The sequence below is a fragment of the Heptranchias perlo genome, chromosome 31 (genome assembly GCF_035084215.1).
Source record: "Heptranchias perlo isolate sHepPer1 chromosome 31, sHepPer1.hap1, whole genome shotgun sequence".
Lineage (NCBI taxonomy): Eukaryota > Metazoa > Chordata > Chondrichthyes > Hexanchiformes > Hexanchidae > Heptranchias > Heptranchias perlo.
In genome coordinates this window covers 31,637,988-31,663,016 of record NC_090355.1, presented here as the reverse complement: position 1 = coordinate 31,663,016, position 25,029 = coordinate 31,637,988, and the positions used below count along the sequence as shown (strand labels likewise).

At 42.1% G+C, this 25,029-nt stretch overlaps 1 protein-coding gene across 1 annotated transcript in view; it reads right to left on the bottom strand.

Annotated features, from left to right (window-relative positions):
- gpsm1b (G protein signaling modulator 1b) overlaps positions 1–25,029 on the bottom strand; it is a 228,485-nt gene that overhangs the window by 132,847 nt on the left and 70,609 nt on the right. Inside the window, 3 exon segments of the mRNA XM_067969883.1 lie at positions 11,736–11,851; positions 14,240–14,363; positions 21,716–21,858. Of these exon segments, the coding sequence (XP_067825984.1) occupies positions 11,736–11,851; positions 14,240–14,363; positions 21,716–21,858 (383 nt within the window).

Here is a 25,029-nt window from a genome sequence, read left to right as displayed (position 1 = left end):
TTTCCTGTTCTTCATCTTGCCAGCAGCAGGAGGAAGCTGCATCGGTTTTAAGCGGAGGTCACTCTAAATAGCAATTCCCCAGTCATATTGAATTTTCATCAATTGCAAATAATAAGCAGTTTTAACCAGCTGGAGTGGTTTGCTGTAAACTGTTTTGATATATTTTATTCACTGCTCCCTTCTTTCTGTCTCCCAGCACCCTGTATTATCACCAGTGCGAAGGAAGGCAACAACCAGCTCCCAGACCTCTCAATGTTATTCTCTAACTGGCCACTAGCGGGCACACATGAGCACTCTGGGAAAGATGCGGCCTTTTCCTCTGTGAAAAAGAACGACCTCCGCTTAAAACCAATGGGGATATAGGATGCCCCTCCTTCTGTCCACCTCTTGCACCAAGGCCTCTGGTGCATCATCAGGGAGCCTTGGTGCACGCTCTCTTGCAGGCCTGGTACAAACTCAGATCGGCAGATTGGTGGGGTCTGGCCTGCAGATTGCAGGATGTGGGATTTAATAGTGCGCAACCTTTATTCAATGTTTTAAAATAACCCAACAGTTTGTAAACATAGGGGCGGGACCTGCATCTGTGTTTTACACGTGCGATGTCTGATCTCCGCTCAGACTCCGTGAGGACCCGTATCTTATATTTTGCAAATATCAGAGTCCTGCAAACATTGTGCAGCCCGGTTGTTGCTCGTTAAAAATTCCAGAGGTCCCATCATCACCATGCAGCACAGATTAATTCCCAATTGACTTCCATCACTTCCTGCAGCCTCAATGCACCTTCCCTTTAAGAGGTGTAGGCTACCTTTAAGTGGTGCTGGCTACTCGCAATATCTGGGCCTCCTGCTGGTGAGCAGCCACTCAACAGCACAGGTAGGGCTGGCTGCACGCAACAATCATAGCAATCACCAGGCAGCGGTTTCGGAGGTTATCCAATATAACTCCCATTGCTTCCATGAAATAAAGCCTCTTGGCCCAAATATCATCCCGAACACCGGCTAACTATGACCTTCTCAGTTTTTGATCCTCCTACTGAAGAACACACAACAGTCTTTGCTAATCTGTAATCATTTTCTCTGTTTGCAAACCATCTAAGTCATCTCTTAGCAATTCAGTCAGCAAGTTATTCATCTAATATCCCAAGACACTAAGCTTCATTACTAAATACCATAAAACAGCTAGTGCCAAAGTCTGAATCTATTATGCAGAGACTTGCCTCATTTCCACTTCATCTTTGACTTGCAAGTGGCAATTTTTGATCTCATCAACTACAACTCCCATTTTATGAATCATTCCCAGACATACAATTTATCCATACATCAATTTCTTCCTCATTTATGATAATCATGAGGTTTTCCAGTCCTGTGGATGCAACTAAAACTGCCGTCTGGTCTGTATTTTGTGTCTAAACCAAATGTTTGCTTATGTCAGAAACTCTATTTGCTCGGTCATGGGACTTATTGCTATTTTGGGACCTGGTTGTGTGTAAATTGTCTGCCTAAAGCATATCACTAACTACACTTCAAAGGTGATTCATTGAGTGTGAAGCACTTTGGGACATCCTGAGGATGTGAAAGCTGCTATAAAAATGCAATTTCTTCCTTAGGCCCCATTTTCAACAAGAGCAAATCTTATTTAGTCCACAATGATGTCTATGTTTACGTTATCTAGTGAGATCCATCCTCCCCAAAACACACTGCAGAAACAAGACTCCTTCTAACCAAATAGCTGCAGCTCCCCATCAGAGTCACATTTACTCTAAATTATCTCACTGTGAATTTTGTTTTGTGAGCAAATTATTGAAATTAGCTATTTTTCAAACCAGACAGAGTTGCCGTTTAAAAAGCTAGTCTGCTGTAATTGCTACCATTGGAGGCCCACAGGAGTCAAGGCTGCACTTCTACGGTTAACTAGAAATCAAAAGTTACTTTTCTTAAAAGTTCTAGGCAGATTGATTTCTGGGCCAAAGAATTGGTGACTCGGAGTTTACACACATTTACATAGGAACAGGGAGTTGGCTATTAAGCTCCTCGAGCCTGTTCTGCCATTCAATTAGATCATGGCTGATGTGTAACTTCACTCCAATCACCCGCCTTGGTTCTGTAATTCTTAATACCCTTGCCTAACAAAAATCTGTCAATCGCAGTTTTGAAATTTTCAATTTACACCATGGAATCAGTTTCTCGGAGCAGCACATGGACAATGGGCAGAACAAGCTCACCACCAGGTCCATCACTGCACCACACCTGGAAATAGGGTTGAGGGACTGGGTTGAGTGGGCATGAACCAGAACAATTTGTAAACAAAAATCAATAGCCTTCAGGTCTGAAGGGGTAAATTATATATCAGTTTTAAAAAATCGATTTGAGAAAAGTCTAGAGATTAAACACACAAACTGACAGGAGTTGCAGAGAATCTCACTTTCCAACATAAAAGGGACAAATCTTAAAGCCTGAGGGTTAGGAGTAAGTTAATGTTGAGTCAACCGTTGCTGGTCAGAACCACCGACTTTCAATGTCAGTAGTCCAGCCAGGTGTTACTTGCAGACAACCTGATTTCAAGAGCTGTAATTTAAAGGTTGAACCATACGTGTCTCAGAACACTGTGTACCCATTGATCAATCCCAAAATAGAAGAAAGCTTCTTCGACAAGGACACAGCCTTTCACAATTACAAACCAGCTCAACAGCTGCAAACTGCTACTGTGTAATTTGAACTGAAGATCCAACTCTTATGAAAAGTCCATGAACTGCGAGAACGGAGTGGATCTACTGTTAAATACAGATTAACAGCTACATGCCTGGCCAGTGCCAGTGTAAAACTACCGTTGCAGTCACTCCCAGTGTATAAGGAAGACGTTGAACGTATGTTCCCTGTTCAAGCACAATTCCCTTTGGCAATTTACAGTTCAAGTCCCACTCCAGAGACTTGAGCACATAATCCAGGCTGTCACTCCAGTGCAGTACTGAGGGAGTGCTGCGCTGTCAGAGGTGCCGTCTTTCGGATGAGATGTTAAACCGATGCCCCGCCTGCTCTCTCAGGTGGGTGTTAAAGATCCCATGGCACTATTTCATTGAAGGGCAGGGGAGTTCTCACCAGCTTCCTGGCCAATATTTATCTCTCAACCACTACCACCTAACACAGATTATCTGGTCATTATCTCATGGCTGTTTGTGGGATCTTGCTGTGCGCAAATTAACTGCTATGTTTCCTACATTACAACAGTGACTATACTTCAAAAGTACTTCATTGGCTGTAAAGCGCTTTGGGACATCCTATGTTCGTGAAAGGCGCTATATAAATGCAAAACTTTCTTTCTTTCTGATGTACAGCATTCAAAGGTGTTCCTTTTTGATCAAATATATCCTGTGTTATTTCTGATTCCTGAATTGCAAGCTCAATGAAGCCCATCCACCATCACGCAAGTTAACTCAATTCTAAAAGCGTCCGACTGCAAACATCAGTCACAAAGTTCAATTTAACAGAGACGTGACTGAGACACCATTTGCTCGCAATGAAGCTTTTCAGGTCGAGTATCCAATTTTCATAGAATCATAGAATGATACAGCATAGAAGGAGGCCATTCGGCCCATTGTGCCTGTGCCGGATCTTTGGAAGAGCTACCAATTAGTCCCATTCCCCTGCCCTTTCCCCTTAGCCCTGCAAATTTTTCTTTTTCAAGTATTTATCCAATTCCCTTTTCAAAGTTACTATTGAATCTGCTTCCCTTTCAGGCAACGCATTCCAGATCATAACACACTGTGTAAAAAAAAAATTCTCTTCATCTCGCCTCTGGTTCTTTTGCCAATTACCTTAAAATGACCAATTTCCTCAATATTTGTCCTGGAACTCTTGGCTCATGTTCCAGGCTGTTTTCTTTTATACAGGGCCACCGAGGAAAAACACTCAAATGTTGAAAGAGCTGGATATTTTTCTAACTATTTATGGCATACGATCAAATATGCACATCCCCAAATATTTAATCCAGCCATAATAATCTTTGAGCAATGTTCACATTCTGCAATTCCTTTTAACATTCTAGAAAAATAAGGCAGGCATTTTGCACTGGAAGAAATTATCAGAGCCTTGCTAATTTGGCTCGAATTGGCAATCTCACTCTCAGAGAGCACAGATACAGGAAATAGAGATATGACACTGGTACAATTAGGGTTGCCAACTCTGGTTGGATGCATTCCTGGAGGTTTCATCACATGACTTCCTACCTCCAACAGCCTCACCCAGTCAAACAGCCTTTTTTCCCATCTCCAATTTTTTTTATAACTAATAAACGATAGTGTTTAGTAACACACAATTTTTTTTAATGGCCCTATGATTTTTCTCCTGGGTTATTCACTGGAGTGTCCAAGAGATTAATCTTTAACTCGTGGAGACTCCAGGACAATCCTGGAGGGTTGGCAACCCTAGGTGCAATAGGGGGGTACTCTTCTGAAGTTGGGCCTGAGATACATGGCTGGGGCAAAGTTAAGGAAGCAGCACAATGCTGCTTGCTGTGGAATACCTGACCTGGGAGTACCGTCACGAACATAGCCTCTGGCTTGTTGAGAGCAACTGCTACGCAGTTAGAGAGAATGAGAACAAAAAAAGTAATTACTGTACCTTATTAAATAATCACCCATGTCAATTTAAACATGGAGCTCATCCAAGCCAATCAATATACAAAAGAAGTGCCACGTGGGAGGGACGGGTTATCAAATTTTTTTCCCCTGCACCTAATTCTCCTTTAGGGTTCGGTGGTTTAAACGAAATCAATACTTTTCTGTCTCCTCAGAACGAAACCGAATGTCAAATGTGGATTAAACACCAATGCAGTTCTTCAATTAATTGACGAACAGTATTGGTGTTTAATCCCTGAAGAAACTGAGCGTTGAAACTGTGGCTGGATAGACCACTAGCAAGTCAATGCAAAGATACATGCGATAGTTGTAAGCTCACATTGGTTACTCGTCATTAAGGCTGTGGCTGTTCAGAGCGGGAGGAAGACACGGTCAATCCACTCACGCAATTTCAGTGCCGATGATTTTAATTTTTTTGATTGCAAACAAGAAACAAAAAGTCAAAAGATCAGTGTGATGATTCTGCTAAATACAATTATCCGTTTCTTTAAGCAGGTGTCCAGTGATGAACGGGGCAATGTAATTTGGACACGACTGGAAACAGCTTGAGACTGCGTACGTCAGCAGTGAGTTTGAAACAGGGTCCCTAACATTCTTGGAACAGAAATGTTCTCTTCAGTAAGCAGTAAATTGTTTTATGTTCATTTAGCTACACGACAAATGATTTGTGTCAGCCGTGGCTCAGCGGTAGCCCTCTTGCCTCCAAGTCATAAGGTTGTGGGTTCAAGCCGCGCTCCAGACTCTGGAGCACATAATCTAGGCTGACACTTCTGAGCAGCACCAAAGGAGTGCTGCACTGTCAGAGGTGCTGTCTTTCAGATGAGACATTAAACAGAGGCCCCATCTGCCCACTCAGGTGGACGTAAAAAATCCCAATGGCACTATTCAAAGAAGAGCAGGGGAGTTCTCTCCAGTGCCTTGGCCAGTATTTACCTCTCAACCACCACCTAAAACAGATTATCTGGTCATTATCACATTGCTGTTTGTGGGATCTCACTGTGCCAAAATTGGCTGCCACATTTCCTACATTACAACAATGGCTACACCTCAAGAAGTACTTAATTGGCACTTTGGGATTCCTGAGGTTGTGGAAGGCGCTATAGAAATGCAAGTCTGCCTTTCTTTCTAGCGTGTTATAGAACAAGCAAAGTACATCCCTTATAAATATATGTTTAGTTTGTCAGGAAAAATTAACACCTGGATCAGGATTTTAAAAAAACACAGCTAATTGGCACAATTTGCACCATAGCTCATTTAACTGTACCCCTGACAATTTGTTCCAATAAACTCCTCAAAGTCAAATGTTTTACACAAAAATAAATCAGGTGAAGAAAATGAGTTCCAGGTGACACTTACATCGAGTTGCATCAAAACTACAGCACAGACACAGGCCATTTGGCCCAACTGGTCTACGTAGGCGTTTATGCTCCACACGAGCCTCCCCCCTCCCTACTTCATCTAACCCTATCAGGATATCCTTCTATTCCTTTCTCCCTCATGTTTATCTAGCTTCCCCTTAAATGCAACTGTGCTATTCACCTCACTACACCTTGTGGTAACGAGTTCCACATTCTTACCACTCTTTGGGTAAAGAAGTTTCTCCTGAATTCCCTATTGGATTTATTAGTGACTATCTTATATTTATGACCTCTAGTTTTGGACTGCCCCACAAGTGGAAGCATTTTCTCTATATCTACCCTATTATCTTAAAGACCTCTATCAAGTCACCCCTCAGCCTTTTCTTTTCTAGGGAAAAGAGCCCCAGTCTGTTCAGCCTTTCCTGATAAGGATATCCTCTCAGTTCTGGTATCATCCAACTGAATCTTTTTTGCACCCTCTCCAATGCCTCTATATCCTTTCTATAATATGGAGACCAGAACTGTGCACAAGTTTAACATTAATTCTTTGCTTTTCAGTGCTATCCCTCTAGAAATGAACCCTAGTGCTTGATTTGCCTTTTTTATGGCCTTATTAAAGTAGTGACGCAGGTTTAGTGATTTGTTTATCTGTACCCCAGAAGCATTTGCTCCTCTATCCCGATGAGATTATTATCCAGGCAGTATGTGGCCTCTTTATTCTTCCTACCAAAATGCACCACCTCACACTTATCTATATTGAAATTCATTTGCCAATTACCTGCCCAGTCCACAAGTATATTAATGTTCTCTTGCATTTCGATGCATTCTTCCTTTGTATTAACTACACCCCCCAATTTGGTGTCGTCTGCAGCTTTTGAAATTGTACTTCTGATTCCTGAATCCAAATCGTTGAAGTAAATTGTGAACAACATTGGTCTCAGCACTGATCCCTGTGGAACACCACTTCCCACCTTTTGCCAGTCTGAGTAGCTACCCTTAACCTCTACTCCCTGTTTTCTGTTTTGTAGCCAGCTTGCTATCCATTCTGCTACCTGTCCCCTGGCTTCACACGCTCTGACCTTAGCCATGAGTCTTCAATGCGGTACCTTGTCGAAGGCCTTTTGAAAATCCAAATATATTACATCTACTACATTACCCTTGTCTACTCTTTGTTACTTCTTCAAAGAATTCAATAGAGTTGGACAAGCAAGACTTTCCCTTCTGTAATCCGTGCTGACTATTCTTTATTATATTTTCATTCTCTAGATGTCTTTCTATTGCATCTTTGGGAAAGATAATGGAATCTTTACTCACCACCAACGTTAAACTAACTGGTCTGTAGTTCCTTGGACTTATTCTAATTCTCTTTTTAAATATAGGACTGACGGACTATTTAGTGCAGGGAGAATTTCTTGCCAGGTGACTGCAGTTCATTTCACACCTGGGTCACAGTCTTGTATTCAATTTTTTTTTGTCATTGCTTCCTTTTTCTCCCCTGCTCTTCTGAAACAATGACTCGACTTTGGATATGGTTCCCCAGGCTTTAGGCACCCTCTGCCACTTTGTCCAAGTGGCCGCTCTTCACTTGCGAGCCTCGACAGTTGAGTGTCAGTAGGCTTCCCTTTCCTAGCCCAGGGGGCACTGGAGCCAATTGTAGTGCCCTACTGGTGCTCAAGCTGAGACTGGGGCTATCTTGGAATGCGCTGCCTGAAAGGGTGGTGGAAGTAGATTCAATAGTAGCTTTCAAAAGCGAAGATGGATATATACTTAAAAAGGAAACATTTGCAGGGTTATGGGGTAAAAGCAGGGGAGTGGGACTAATTGGTAGCTCTTTCAAAGAGCAGACACATGCACAATGGGCCGAATGGCCTCCTTCTGTGCTGTAAGACTCTATGGTGATCAGGAATCAAACTTGGGAACTTCTTAGTGCAGTTTGACACTGGGTGGTGAATTTATCAACGAAAACCATCGAAAGAGCTTAATGTCACAGGTCTATGTTAAGAATTCTCATTAGTGGAGACCAGGTTTTGGTCCTTTGGAATTCGTACAGTGGGAATGAAGGGGACGGGTGTTGCTGCACTGGAATTCTATACAAAGGGCAGGAATTTTAATTCTGGGCACATAACTGATGTGCATTCGTCTGGAGTTGACCATGTGACACAAAGACGAACACATGGCTTGGAGTCTGTTGCAGGTCATCGCTCATTCCAATACAATGACGGCTTGGCACAGTACAGAGATGGGAGCCCGTTTAATGATCTTACTTATGATTATGATGTGGTCATTAACCCTCATGATCACCTTCTGGGAAGCAGCTGCGGTTTTACATCTTATGGGAAAACGGGAATTGTTCACAGCTAAAAAAACAGCTTTTTAACCTGACACTAATGAATTGTTTTGTTTTCTTGTTTTTTAAAAAAATTCTTCGTAATTTTTTCTGGTCGATTCTCTTTGAATTATGATGGGGGAGGGCGGAGAAGGGGCATCCTCACAAATCCTCGATGAAACTATAACTACAAAATGTGTTAGAGGTAACTATGTGAAAAATCTGTGTTTCAGCCTGCACTAATATATGGAGCAATGAAGTGAATTCTGAAATAAAAACAGAAAATGCTGGAGAAGCTCAGCAAGTGAGGCAGCGTCTGTGGAGAAAGGAACAGAGTTAACGTTTCAGGTCGGAGACCTTTCGTCAGACCTGGGTTTCAGAATTCAGAAGCAAATTCTGAAACCCATTTGTAATTTAATAATGTAACGGTGAAATCTGCAACGAGAAGGGCAGAGTGAGAAAGCACTGCACTTCAGAACGAAAATATAATCCTACACTCGCACCTTGATTTCACAAATGTGAAACTGTGCAGAATTCACAACCACTGCAAGCAGTAAGTGAACTCTGAATTATTTCTTCCAAGTAGAAACAAGGCCATTGATAGCCTCCCTTGCATTTAGTTTCTATTTATTATTGCTGCATTATGGATAGTCACAATTTCAGTTCTGAAAAGTCACCTGGTCACTCCCGATAGCTGAATAAGTAAATGCACTGACTGGCATGGTATTGAGCCAAACAGACTAGGGAGGTCTCTGGCTTTCATCCCTGCTCTATACTGAGCTAGCAGACCTCAACCAGGGTGGCAGTAACTGCAACTGAAAGACTTGCATTTATATAGGACCTTTCATGACCTCAGGACGTCCCAAAGAGCTTTACAGCCAATGACATACTTTTGTAGTGTAGTCACTGTTGTAATGTGGGAAACGCGGCAGCCAATTTGTGCACAGCAAGCTCCCACAAATATCAATGAAATAAATGACCAGATAATCGTTTTAGTGATGTTGGTTGAGGGATAAATATTGGCCAGGACACCGGGGAGAACTCCCCTGCTCTTCTTTGAAATGGGATCTTTTTCAACTGCCTGATAGGGCAGACAGGGTGTCTGTTTAATGTCTCATCCGAAAGACGGCACCTCCGAAAGTGCAGCACTCCCTCAGTACGGCACTGGAGTATCAGCCTAGGTTTTGTGCTCAATTCTCTGGAGTGGGACTTGAACCCACGACCTTCTGACTCATGCACGAGGAGTGCTACCCACTGAGCCACAGCTCACACCTCGCTGTTAACTGGCCTCAGTTAGACAGTAATAATTAAATGACATCAAAAATAAAAACAGAAAATGTTGTAAATAAGGTCCTTCAGCTTCTGAAAATGGGTTCACATCTTGAATTGAGATCCAGAACCAATTCTGAAGAAAGCTTTCACCTGTGTCAGCCGGTCTTTTCTGTTCTCAGATACAGACCGAGCCACTGTGTATTCCCTGCTTGTATTTCAGATTACCAACATTTGCAGTTATTCTTTTTACCAAGATCATTGGTGATTCCAAATGATCAAGAATTAACGTTTATATTAAAATAGTGGACAAAGAAATATTGTACAAACACGTTAAAAGTTCATCCAATAATACTGACAACGGTAATTTCTAGACTAGAATGCCCATTGGGCAACACTTTGTTATGTTGTATTAATCAAACGATTATGACAGTTTCACGACATTATAAAGTGAGTCTAACTGCATGTCAAGTGTCCACATGGCTAAACTGGTGCCATTTAACCTGTTCAATAAAACAGAACACACTATGGTCCACACGGCAATATTCCATTTGTTCTTGGCCCTTGATTCTATGGCTGTTGCCAAGCTGTTCAATTGCCTGCTCCGACATCCAGTTTTGGATCAACCAGAATTTCTTGCAGCTTAACATCCTCGGCAGTCACTCCCAATCGAAATTCCAAGCCCTGGTGCTGATACCCTCCCCCTCCCTGGTTGCCCACTCAGACTCAACTCTGGAGCGTTGCAGCCTCTGGGTCCTGTTTGACTCCGAGCTGAAGTTCATACCCCACATTCGGTCCATCAATAACACTGCCTACTTCCACCTCCAACACATCGCTGGTCTCTGCCCCTATTGTTCTCCTGCTGTTGCAGAAACCCTCATGCACGCCTAGATGCCTCCAGACTTGACTTTTCCAACATTCTCCACGTTGACCCCCTCATTATCTTCTTTCCACACATTAAAAAAAACTTCATAATTGAAAATATTTGCTTAAGTCAGTAACTTCTGTACAATCTTGGCTCTTTTAATTGATTGACACCTGCATATTTAAAATGAGTGTAGTCTCAATCTCAGCGACATTGGTAATTCTCCTGCTCAGTTCCTGTGACACCAAGGGACTTAAAAACCCAAACTCACTCACAACACTGCCGCCCTCAACTTACTCCCATAAAATCCCGCTCCCCTCCCCATCTCCCAGCCCATAGATTTCCTCATCCCTCATCTATCCACAGCCTCACCCACCTCTCTACCTTCGCAACCACCTCCAGCGCTACATTCCTGAACGCTCCATCATCCAACTGCATGTTACCCCCTCCCTCCGCTCCATCGTCGAGGGTAGAGCCTTCAGCCATTTTGCACTGTGGAATTCCTTCCCTAATCCCCTTTGCGTTGCCATTTCCCTCCACCTTTTCAAAAGCCTCCTTGAAACCAACCTCTTCGACAGAACCTTTAGCCACCTCCCCCTAACCGACCTCTGCCCTCAGGCACCTAATGCCCATTTGTGAACTGCCTTGTATGTTTAGCTAGGTTGAAGACTTTATAGAAATGCATCTTGCTACTGCTCACTAACGAGCCACAAGGTCTTTCCTACATGTGTAACCCCCACCATGTATAGTTCCATTTACCGTTCTTCTCAGGAATACCCACAGGATTTAAAACACTCGTCTCTGTTGAACAGGTTAAACAAGGCTAAAAGGGTTAATTATGAGGATGCACGGACTCGGCTTGTATTCCCTTGCGTATAGAAGACTAAGGGGTGATCTAATGGAGGTGATTAAAATGATTAAAGGAGTTGATGGGGTAGATAGAGAGAAACTATTTCCTCAGGTTGGGGAGTCCAGACAAAGGGGGCATAACCTTAAAACTGGAGCTGGACCCTTCAGCGGTGATGTCAGGAAACACTTCTTCACACAAAGGGGTAGTGGAAATCTCGAACACTCTGTTGAGGCTGGGGGGTCAATTGAAAATTTCAAAATTGAGATTGATAGATTTTTGTTCGGCAAGGATATTAATGGTTACGGAACCACGGCGGGTAAATGGAGTTAAGATACAGATCAGCCATGATCTAACTGAATGGTGGAACAGGCTGAAGGGGCTGAATGGTCTCCTCCTGTTCCTATTTTCCTATGAACCAAGCGAAGAAATCTTACTTGTAATATTCAGCAGCCACATCAAACTTCCCCAGAAATATGTGTGCGTTTCCCAAGTTGCTGTAAGCCCTTCTCTCAGCTGCTTTGTCCCCAAATTCTTTTGCTATTGAAAGACGCTGGGGGAAAAAAAAAATTCAAAAGTTAAGTCACATCCACTGGAAACTGATGCATTAGATATTTCAGTATCTCTTGCATTAGTCACAACTTTTTGCTCTGTTTCCTTTTGGCGAAGTATTTTCCATCATTTGCTAATTGTTTTTTTTTTAATTGAGCATTTGCACAAGTGTTTTCTAGTAGGCCAGTGCCTTCATTTTATTGTGCGACTGTGACATTTTTTTTAAGAACGACATTTGTTGAATTACCTACTTGACATCAGCGCCCCCTAGAGAAGATGGTCTCCGACAAGCACATCCAGCTCAGGAAAAATCTGCCTCCACACATCTGCTGATATATTAGCTTGCCACAGAATCTTAAAATATGCTAATAGCTCCAAATACTTGGGAAAAACACATTAACACTAGATATATAGCCATTAATTACAGACGTCCACTGTTTGCCCCTCATTATCTTCGATCCAAACATTAAAAATCCTCCTTAATTGAAAATATTTGCATAAATTGCCAATTTCCATCCAACCTTGGCTCTCAAATTGCAAGTTTAATTAGTGGGGTCTCAATCTCGCCTGAACAAGTTATTCTCCTGCCTAATTTCTGTAACATGGCAGGATTAAAAAAGTGCAACCTTTTGAAATATAAATTTTGTTGGAGAGATGGGATGAGGATATGATCCTGCCACTCCACTGAATTTCTGATATCAGTTGCATTACTCAACACCTCCCCATAGCTGGTGTGGGTGGGGGGGCAGCGAAGGGGTCCCCAATGCTGAATCAGTCTCGGACATCTTCCATCGGACGGCTGGAAATCGTTACTAGCGCAGGCCTGAAATCAGGCTTCCATGAAATGGTGCTGGATGAGGGTCGGTAAATAGAGGACTCAGATTTAACATAATTGGCAAAAGAAGCAGAGGGGAGATGAGGAGAATTTTTTTTACGCAGCGAGCTGTCATGAACTGGAATGCACTGCCTGGAAGGGCGGTGGAAGCAGATTCAACAGTAACTTTCCAACGGGAATTGGATAAATACTTGAAAAGGAAAAGAACTGTAGGGGTATGGGAAAAGAGCAGGGGAGTAGGACCAATTGGATAGCTCTTTCAAAGAGCTGGCACAGGCACGATGGACCAAATGGCCTCCTTCTGGGCTGTATGATTCTATAAGTGTTCATAGATGTCCCCTTACTTCAGTAAACAATGTCTCATATCAGTTTGCGTATATACTTTAGAGATGTTGCCTTATCATTAAGATGTGGTTTATTCGTAGAGGCTGAACAGTGCTGCATATGATGTGTCTTGAAAGCTCCAAAGTTCTTCCTTGGTTCATTAGAAAGAACTCAAGCACAATTTCAAAGAAGAATGATACTGCCTGTCCATATTAGAACCCGTCCGGCAAGATCAGACTGGTGTGGGGACAAAAAGGGAGAAAAAACACCATACAAAATGATAATCACCAAATGTTCAAAATGTGACCATATACAAATACAATCTGCACACAACTTATAACAGTGTGAGCAGAGAACATCAGTGAAAATATAAAATCCTTCCCCATTGTTTTTGTAGATTTTAGCAGAGGGTAAAAGTATCTTTCTTCACCCTCCTCAAGGTCCCTGTGCCAATTGTAAACAATTTTACAACACCAAGTTATAGTCCAACAATTTTATTTTTAATCCCACAAGCTTTCGGAGGCTTCCTCCTTCCTCAGGTGGTGTGGTGCTATGAAGGCAGGCTGCATATAGTGACACCACTATTCCAGGCCAGAATGGGATTAATTGGGTAATTCCCCCGTCAATCATGCCGAGAGACCGTACTGCTGTAAGTGATTGATTTTATGTACATAACTTGTATTACGTAATTATCCGCCACTCACTGCATTTTGCTGGAGAAAATACCGTGCTTTTATCGGGAGATGTTGCTGCAGTTTCGCTCATGAGTTCTGTTTGCTGTAGTTCGTAGGGACTCTTTTTAAATAGACTCTGTAGACTGTTTGCTGTTTAAATAGACTCTGCTGAGTAAATAGACTTTGTTTGCTGTAAAATAGACTGTTTGCTGTAAGTCCTGCCCCGGCTGCAATTCATTGGCTGATACAGTGGTGTCAAACAGACGCTCTCATAAAGACAAGGATCCATGCTCCTTTCTGTTCCCCAGTCACATTTAATGCTGTCTTCTGCACCACACCCTACAATGCATCTTACCACAGCACCAGAAATGCTTGCCCCTTGAGGATCGTGTTATTAGGAGGGCGGAGTGTATGTTCTACTTCTTTCTCAACCCATCCTTTGAGGCTGCCTGACAGCAGCATGTAATTAGAAAGACTTTTCATTTTCAAAACAAAACGTCATTTCAAGTCACGGCAACGTGGAGCCCCTACGTCGCGAGCAACGACCGATCTTTACCTCTTTGTGAAATGCAATGGCGTCGTTATAGTTTCCTAAAAGGTAATGCGTGTTGCCTAGGTTACCATAAGCTCGGCCTTGAGCTGCCCGGTCACCTAATTCTTGAACAATTTTAAGATTCATCCTAAAATGAGAAACAGAAGAAAGTGATCACACACATTGAAAACCCAAGCTGAAACTTTGCATTCAAGCTGAGTACAAGATGACATTCATCGCTGGAAAAATTATATATTATATCGACAGAATAATGGATTTGGGGCTCATGAACTTCAAGTGGTTTAGAACGATCGTCTAAATACAGACAGATTACAGCCTTGAAATTGCTTCCAAGTACACTTATTTTTATAATGAACACTTTCAAGGTCATGAATAGGGCTGCACAGAATCCATGTTAGCAAAAGGAACCTGTATAGTCCGACATCTCTTAAAATCGAACTAAGTTTAGAATTAGATTAAATGCTAATAACCATTAGATGTTTGGTGAAGAGTGGGACTGAAACAGATTGTGCCAGACCTTTCCCTTCCAAGTATTTCGTGTGAATTTGTCTCTCCTCGTTGTGTATACACACACACAAACACAAACACACACACACACACACACGGTCAGAGTTGGGAAAAGATGCGTTGGACCAACCACTGATGGTGATGAAGGACCAGACTGACATCCAAGCCAGTCGGTGATGAACCCTCTCTGACTGGGGTGGGGTGGGAGAAAGGGAAGGGAAAGTAAGAAAAGAAAGAAAGAAAGGAAAAGAAAAATAAAGAGCATGAGTGCGCAAGAATACGAGTGAGAGGCACACGACCAAAAATTCAGCAACACTGCTCTGCTTCCTTCTTGCTTGTCTTTGTAATCATATTACAATATAATGTCTGTCTTGTTTTAAAAAACGACACACTCACTTCCAGCCTTCAATAACAAAATCAATTTTAAGGAAGCAAACTCCAATATCCATGCCTTCTCTCAGGCCCCGTACAATTTTACAGTTAGTTTTATATTGTTACACTTCATTAATTCCTGCATAATCTGTCTTTTCTGAATGTGCAAAATTTGACTAAACGTTGTGTTGAATAAATGCAGCTGTACTGATGTGCGTGGCTATATTTAACTCTGGGTGGCTATTTTTGATGACTGACTGTTGTGGTTATGCTGATGGCCAGTGAGATCCATGCATTTCTCATTGAGAAGTCCAGGAGAAGAGCCAAGGCCCCATAGCATTAGACACTATCAAGATTAGAAGAATTAAAGGGAAGACAAGATAAATCAAGAAGTAATAATTAAGTGTCGCCGAGCCTGGGTTTTAAAAGCCATTAGAATGTGGGAGAAAGGGAAGATCGAAGGATGTAGGGAGTACCAGAATACCAAGACTGGAGAGAGTAAAAGACAAGATTAATTAGGAGACTAATTACAAGGTATCACAGGTCCAGTTGATTAAATGAGGGTTAAAGCAAGTGTAAGGGAATAGTTACATCCAACCCATTCTAGCTAAAATAAAACTGTTAATGCTACCACTGAAGTAATCTTTAGTGAATTGCAGATGCTGTGGTACATTTTCTGGAGACACTCAATTATAATGCAACCCTCATTGTACCTCATTGCTTGGCATGTTCCCAAGTCAAACAAAACAAAAGGGTCCACTGTAATTTAAAACTAGAGTGGTTCGACGAGAAAGAATATTGAAAAAAACTCTGGGAATTACTATCCGTAAAATTGGGCACAGGAAAGAAACTTAGAATAACAAATTGCTGCAGGTGCAGGAAAGGATAAGAATTCATTCTTCAGTTAGATTTGTAGAAGTATGGATAAAGAAATGGGGCTCTTAAAAGGAGAAGGATTTACATTTTCAAACTCAGTCTTTACCGAGTTTTGGGAGAAAAATTTGACACTTTTGCTAAAACACTGCAAAATTTGGTGGAGGCTCAGCATTTATATAAAAAAAAAGAGGCATAAATGTTAGGAAGCAGACAAGCTTCAAGCAAGATTTATGATCTGAGTGCCACGGTTTGTTGTTTTTCCACACACAGCACGTGAATTAACTGTACAATGCAATGGAGGCAGCCCTGGGAGAAAATTCGACACAAAGCAATTTTGGGTTAAGTACTCAACATTCAAACACTTATCCTCTTACTCTTCGGTAGGAAAAATATAGTGCGCTTAAAAGTTCCAAATGATAGCACACTACTGAGAGTATTAAAAGAAATGAAGGGAGAGCTGCACCAAAATCTTCTGTAGTTTGTTAGAAATTGGGCTGCTAGAGGGCCCAAGAGACATGAATTGGGATTACAAACCAGCAAATCGAACAGTTATTGGAGTAGTGAAGTCCTAATTCTAAGAATGCTGTGGCGTACCATCAATGGAGTTGAAGATGACCACAGCAGGAACTCAGGGAAGGGAGTTAAGAAACTTATTGAGATTTTCTGAGGGTGTCACAGTGTTACTGGACAAGGGCAGAGAAGTTGATACTGAATTTCCAAAAAAAAACCTCTCTTAAAAGTCTTGCGGATCAAGGGAAAAATGGCAGATGTGATTTTTTAAAAACTGGCATTACAATGGAAGACATGAATCAGATACAGAAGAAAATTAATTAAGCTGAGCAATAGTGAAGAGATGTGTTTCCAGTGGTCTCCATTATCAAGAATCTTCATAAATAATGGACAAGAAGAAAGAAAATCCACATTTTGCAAGGATTCAAAATTGGTTGAATAAATTTGACTTAATCTTCTCAGAGGGAATTAGACCAATTTAGCAGCTGGGAGATCACTATTAAATGCAAATCAACATCAACAAATTTAAAGTGATGAATATGGAAAGCTACAAGTGCAAAAATGGCTGCACAATGAAGATTATGACCTTCATTAGACGGTGAAAGAGAAAGAATCTAGGTGCGCTATTTGAAGTAGCCTTGAAACAACTTGCACAGAGCGAGGCAATAATTAGCAAAGTAAACTGAGTGATTCTATACTTGGGTTGCTGTATTTAGAAAGTGAGATTATTCTCACGAGGGAAATAAAAAATGAACAAGACCTGATTTGGGTATTAAAAATAGATGGACATGCATAAAGCAGAAGCTGAAAGTTGATTGCACTAGATCAGGAACTACAGATGCATTTAAGGGGAACCTAGGTAAACACGAGGTAGAAAGGAATAGAAGGTTATGCTGATAGCTTAGATAAAGAAGAGTGGGAGGAGGCTCATGTGGAGCAGATACAATGGTATGGACCAGTTGGGCTGAATGGCCTGTTTCTGTGTAAGATGTAATATTGGCCAAGATATTAACAGCATTGTCTCATGTACTCCAGAATTGAGAATTTATACAACAGATGTACCACCTAGTGTAGTGAATGCTGATTTTTTTTAAAAATAAAAGGCAAAACAGTGTAAAAATCCGAAGTGAGCAGGTTAGGGGATATACTCTTAAAAATATTGGGGGTTAAATAGGTTCTTGGAACAGCGGTTCAAACAACTGGCTCCTTCTCCACTGCAAACGATGGTTGAATGGTTTCCCTTTCATCCTTTTATCTTCTGGTTTTGTGTTAACCTTGGCGGGCTGAGAAACATGCTTCCCACACTGCGTGCCCACTATCTGTTGGCGTTGCTGCAATAATCCCTGGCCTCGACTCTTCTCCCCTCCCACCGGGAGGAGGCTCCGGGATGGGGATTTTCACCCAACAATAAGCAAAAAAGGAAGAAAACGGTCACGAGAAAGGAAAGTGAATGCGGTGCAGTGAGAGAAAGGAGGAAAAGAAGTAACAAACTTGTATCGATATGGGGGCCTTTCGCAATTGCAGGACGTCCCAATGCGCTTTGTCGCCAAAGAAATACTTTTGAAGTGTAGTTGCTCAAATATCTGTCTGAATCCCTCAGTACCCTTGTGAACGACTGAAAATCATTCGATTGTAGTCTGAAATCTGGCTGTTTACGCCCACTTCCAAACAAATTCCTCACAGATTACAGCGAGATACACAGCATGTGTGTCACCTGGTAACACACATACAAATGTGAGTTTAAATTGAATCGGTGACCTCAATGGAAAGGCATTTTGTACACACCGCACGTTTCAAGGACGAATTTCTACAGACTCTCTTGTGACCGGCAGCCAGTGTCCTTGGTTTATATTAGAAAGCAAGAATGTTGATAGCTCCAGAGCATGTTCTTTAAACTTATACTGCTTTGTTATAAAATCCAAGAGAATTTTGAAACAAAAAGGGTTTTAAGCTGTCTACTGAAAATAAAAACCCAATAAAATTAAAAAAGCGTCATCAAGGCTTGCAGGATGATTTTTCACACTGGACACACAATGTCAGCGTCAAGTGCTTCCAAGTTACGTCCAGCATGGATCTCGGATCATGGAATTGGGTGTGTACTGAACGGAAAAAAATTGCAGGGCTATGGGAAAAGGGCAGGGGGAGTGGGACTCATTGGATAGCTTTTTCAAAGAGCCAGCATGGGCACGATGGGCCCAATGGTCTCCTGTGCTGTATGATTCTATGATCTAATGCTGAGTCTAAAGGGGGGATAGAGTCATCTTCATGTTCTGATGGACATTGAGGATTTATAGTGTTCCATTGTTCTGATCAACATTCTTCGCTCATGCAAGACCACCAAAAACAAACAGATAATTTATCTCACTTCCATTCTGTGGGGCATAGCTGACGCTAAATAATAAGTCATACTTAAAAAGTGATTCATTGTGTGAAGCATTTTTGGATATTTCAATGCAACAAGTTTCACGCATGAGTATTACTTGATAAAACTCCTGTGTCCCAACAAAATCCTTTAAAGCCATCTGAGCAAAAAAATCCCCAAACAACCCAAGTGGACTATGGAAAGCACAATGCAGTAGTGTATCTTGATTTCCAAAAGGCTTTTGACCAAGTTCCACATGAAAAACTTTTAGTTAAACTCAAAGCATTCAGGATAAACCTTGGGAATGGATAAGAAACAGGCCGCAGGGTAGGAGGCAATGAGATCTTATTACAGGGTTTATGTCTGAGTGGGGGGGGAGGGGGATGGGGGAGTACTGAGTGGGCTGCCTCAGGGCTCGGTGTTGGGACCCCTATTGTTCCTAACTTATGTAAACTGCTTGGATTCATAAATTCAGTGCAAAGTGGTCCAATTTGCAGATGATACCAAACTAGGAATCTCCGTAGATTTGGTGGAAACAACTCAGAAATTACAGAATGAGTTGGACAAAGTACCCAAGTGGGCAGAACAACAGTAGATGAAGTTTAATGCAGACAAATGCAAAGTGCTGTACACAAGAAAAATATGGGTGACGAACGCACTCTATGAATGGAATGAAGCTGAAAGAGCTCTAGAGTCTCAGCAGACTTGTCCAACCAGTGCAGGGCAACAATCAACAAAGCCAATAGGATGCTGATCTACATAGTCTATAAAATAGAACACAAGCCAAGAGGAGGAAGTGATCAAACTTTATAGTGCTCTGGTCAGGCTGCAACTTGAATACTGCGTCCAGTTCTGGTCGCTAACAGACAAGAGAGATATTTAAGTGCCAGAGGCAGTGCACGGAAGAGCCACCAGGCTAATCCCCAGTGTCGGGGGTCTGAGTTCTGAAGTAAAACATGGGCCTTTTCAGCCTGGAAAGGGAGGCACTGGACAGGTGATCTTATAAGACTGTTAATGGAATGGAAATAGTAAATCCAGAATATTATTTTAAGTTAAACAGCGGGTGTAGAACAAGGGGACATAACAAAAGGTAATTTTAGCTTTGATAAAGAAATTCTTGTACACACACACACACACAATGATCAACATGTGCAATAGACCTCCACATAGAGATGGGGAGGCAAAACCCTGGAATCATTTAGGAAACAGTGGGGGTGGGGGGAGGAGGCGACATCAGGAACTTTCTGAATGGATACATTAAGATGGGCCGAATGGCCTTCCTCGTTCCTAATTATCTTGTGACCACAGAAGACCTGCTCCAATGTAAATTTTTCCATTTCGCTTGCTAGCTATTATCAAATTGTGCAAAGTTTTAAAATGAAACAGATGTCTTTTATCTCGATTTCTCACTTTAAAAAAAAATATATTTTCCAAAATTCAAAGTCAAATCATCAAATTTAGTACTCGACGCCGAAAAAGTAATAGCCTCAATTATAAGCAGAATCATATCAATCCTTTGCTTCCAAAACGATACTTCTGAAACTAACTGCAATTGTTAAGACTGTATTTTACGTTAATGGACATCACATAATGCATTCCCTTCCACAGGAAGAAACAGACAGCTGATTCAAATGAACAGACAAACCAATTTCTTTTTGTTGCCCAGGTCTATCAAATAATGAATCTCAATTCATACGACAGGGGACATATAAATATTGTCAAATTTTGATTGACAACGTTCCTGCGAAGCACCTTGGGAACGTTTTTACTCCGTTATAGGTGCTATATAAATGCAAGTTGCTGTTGTTTGAATGAAGTGGATTAGTGGAGTATTAGTGAAGCACAGTAATTATCACCAAAAGGCATCAGGCCTTGTAAGTTACACAGTTTAGTGTCACGTGTGGATCAGTCTGCAAACTTGGTCAATCCATAATATATCTTCACCACTCATATGGCTGTGGAAGCAGAGTATTTATGCAAGTAGTAGTCTTGTGTCAAGTGTGTAATATTGCATGATTAGTATCATAGCAAACCTATTAGAAGTTTGAGTTGGTACATGCTGAACACAAAGCATCGGAATCAATGAGATCTGAAGATTGGGATAATTTTTGGTAAATATTCCAAGATTAGTATAAGGCCAATGAAGTCTTAAGAAATTTCAACCCTTTCAGCTATGAAAGCTCTCTGTTACTTCTCCTTTCTCCACCCCCCACCCTCCGATTCCTCCTCCATCCTGGCTAATTTACCCTTTCTGCCAGGCCACTCCTCCCTCGAGGTTCTCTCTGTCCCTCCCTCCCTCCAAGAGCTCCAGCTCCGTCCTGACGAGAGCGCGAGAGAGTGAGACTATTGAGGCACAGAGTTAAAGAAAGACATGTTTTCGTTTATGGTGGCGAGAAGAGGGGGGTCCCGGGGACGTGCGTTTAGGGGGTCCCGGGGACGCGCGTTTAGGGGGTCCCGGGGACGCGCGTTTAGGGGGTCCCGGGGACGCGCGTTTAGGGGGTCCCGGGGACGCGCGTTTAGGGGGTCCCGGGGACGCGCGTTTAGGGGGTCCCGGGGACGCGCGTTTAGGGGGTCCCGGGGACGCGCGTTTAGGGGGTCCCGGGGACGCGCGTTTAGGGGGTCCCGGGGACGCGCATTTATTGTGTTGCTTTTATGGAGTCAGAATGCTTTAATAGCAAAAAAACATAATATTGTCATGGTTTCTTCATTGTATGAGCAGGAGGAATGTTGTGTGCGCATTGTCCGTTCCTCATGGGTAGCCAGAACACATTTTTAACATCAGTTTCGATTGGTGCTCTTTCCTCCCAAGTGTTCAATTTATAAGCCCAACGTGCAGATGCTGCATTACTCACTCATAGTACTCGGTGGCTGTCTCTAAAGTTTCCTTCACTTCATCAGGTAAGTCTCCAGAGTCATGGGCCACGGTCCAAGACAGCTGTTTCCCTTTGGCATGGAAAACATTCCCAATATTGTACTGTGCTCGTGCTTCACCAACCTGGGGGGGAAAGAGAGTATCGAGAAGGTTTACGGGATGAACATTTGGTTTTGAAAATCCTGATTAATAATTTAGGCTTAAATTTGAGAGTCACGAAAGAAAAAACAATATCTCCAGTTCTCAGTTGTAATGCTAAGCGCAGGACTGCAGGAAAAATAACAGTGTGTAATGTCACTGATTTCTCTGTTTTTATTACAGAACTACTTCCAACGGGAAAAAAAATGTGACAAATACCAGGAACACATGCGGGAAATTCAATGCACACTTTACAAATTAATTGACTGGTTATTTCCAAATAGTACAGGGAGGTGAATCCAATTAGTAGCATTGAGACATGAATTAGGACAAGGCTGGAACTTCGAAGGTAATAGTGTGATTATCAATCTTGCCTGTGTGTTAAATACTCTACCACCTTCCGCACTGGTAGTTACTATAGAGCTATATTGCACTTGACAATTCCTCTGAGCCAGTTCTTTCACCTCCCCCACCCCATGAAGCTATCAGAATTTAATGTTTAAACAAAAAATATGTTGACATATTAAAAAGAAAACACCCAGTTAGGACTGGATTAAAAATCAGAAGACAAAAGCAGTCAATGTGCAGACGGACAACATTCAAAGCACAAATATTCTCAATGATGCAGAACAGACTCACTGCAATGGAATCTCTTTACCCTTCATCTAACTCCGTGCATCTGCTCCTCAAAAATGGACAGAGACAGGGCTCTTTAGTGATTTTATGGGAAGCTATAATTTATCAAATCATCTATGTTGCCAAACCATGTAAAGCAAATACAAGAGCTCTCGGATTATCATACCACTGCCTACAAATGCATCATCAATTAATTGCCATCAATGTGAAAAACTATATGTAGTACAAATTTACTTTTTCACTGTTAGGAATTAAATTACTTCAGCAGTTGCTATTCCTCAGAGAGCGAGGTCAAAGACAAGGTAAAGACTTGTTAAACCACCAAGCAGTCTGGTTTGTCGGAGAGAGAAGAAAAACAAACCTTGCAATGTGAAATAAAGGAATTGCTGGAAACACACAACACATCAGTGTGAAAGAGAAAGACAGGGTGAAGACCCTTTGTCAGAACTCCACGTTAACCTGGCTTTTTCTTTCACCTGCTGAAGAACTAATTGTGCACTTCCAGCACTTGGTTCTATTCAGCCTGCTTTAGTTTATTTTACTTCACTTTCATGAGTGGAGATAATGATGGCAGTTAAACAAATGTTAACTACAATCATTGGCTATAAGTGGCAAATTACTGCTAAAGGCACAACCCGTAACATCCAATGCGCTAACATAATGGCCGAACCTAAAGGGCTTGTGAATTATAAATGCTGTTATTTCTGCAGCACTCAGGCAGTTACAGAGCACGACACTCCTCTCCTCTCCCTCAGTAAGTGTGTGTGTATTGGTGACCATGCTGCAGGCTCTCACCTTGGCTTCCTCAACCTCTCTGCAGTATGTGACACAGTTGACCATGCCACCCTCCTCCAACGTCCAGCTCCATTGGACTGCCCTGAGATGGTTCCGTACCTATATATTCAAACGCAGCCAAAACATCTCCAGCAATGTCTTCCTTCCTTCCCCAGACTGTTAGATCCGGAGTTGCCCAAGGATCTAATCTTGGCCCCTCCTGTTCTTCATCTATAAGGTGACTCTTGGCAACATCATCCACAGGCACAGGATCAATTTCCACATGTACGCTGATGGTACCCAGGTCTACCTCATCACCTCGCTGAATCCCACGGCCTCCTCCGTGTCGTCAGACTACTTGCCCAACATTAAGTCATGGATAAACCTCAACTTCCTCCAGCTGACCATCAGGAAGACCAAAGCCATAGCTTTTTGGACCCAACACAAAATCTGCTCCCTTGCCATCCCTCTCCTGAGCCACTCATTCAAGCTGAACCAGACTGTGCAAAAACCCCAGCCGCCTGCTTGAATGAGCTAAGCCACATCTTGTCCATCACCGAGCATTTATTTCATCTCCTCTGCATTGTCCACACACTGCCCAATCCCCTTGACCTCTGAAACCCTTGTCCGTACTTTTGCCACCTCCCTCTTCCAGCATCTTCTGGGTCCTCAAAATCTGGCCTTATATACATCTAACCCCTGCCCCTAAAAATAACTGGTGGCAGAGCCTTCAACGGCTTCAGCCCTGCTCTCTGGGACATCTCCGGACATCTTTCCACTTCCCTCTCCGCCTTGATAAACCTTTTCAACACCGATCTTTTCAACCGAGCTCTGGGGAACTCCTCCCATCTCTCCTTTCATGGCTTGGCATCCGTTCCCTTATCGACCTCGATCTTGAAGTGCCTCGGAATGTTTATGTTGAAAGCGTTTCATGAATGCAAGTAGTTATTGTATCTAAAATACAGCAACAACCACTCAAAACATAAATCTTCCTCTTTCAGGCACTGACGGACGTGAACTTTCCGCACTTTCTGTTCTTGAACAGTTGAGTTAATGGTGAATCATTTAGTATATGTAATAGTTAACAGAAATAGAGCACTTTATTTAACAAAACCAATATATTACTTCAGTTATTCCGCACCATAGCTAATTGTGGTGCAGAATTCTATTATTCCTTCTGACCAGTAAACCACAAGGGTTTATGTAATGGCAGATTTCCATCAGTAATCTAGTAACTGATTCATGAGGGTATAATTATCCATGGTATACTCATCAGATTGAGCCTAAACACTGGAAAATCCCTCAGCAATATAAAGTCTGATATCATCTGTCTACTGGGTTTAGCCTTGCAGAGAGAATGGGTGGAAGATTATCAGGCTGTAGTTACTATGACTCCAAATGAACAGTTCTGTATTAAGTCAAAGAAGGGTTCCGACTTCAAGACCTTCTGAATCAAAATGAGACAGTACAATACCTTCGTTGATTAGAAAAATGCAGCAGACCCCACTGTGTAATCTACCCAATTGTAATGAATCGTCAGCTATAATGACCAATCTCAATTTGAATGGAATAACGTTCAATGTTAATACTGATTGTATATAATAAATGGATGTCCATTTCTAAATTTATATGCAAGCAGGCAGATCATGCAATTCGGGACATTTACGCTGTTCTTCCTCCTTGCTTTTAAAGACTTGCATTTATACAGCGCCTTTCAGACCTCAGGACGTCCCAAAATGCTTCACA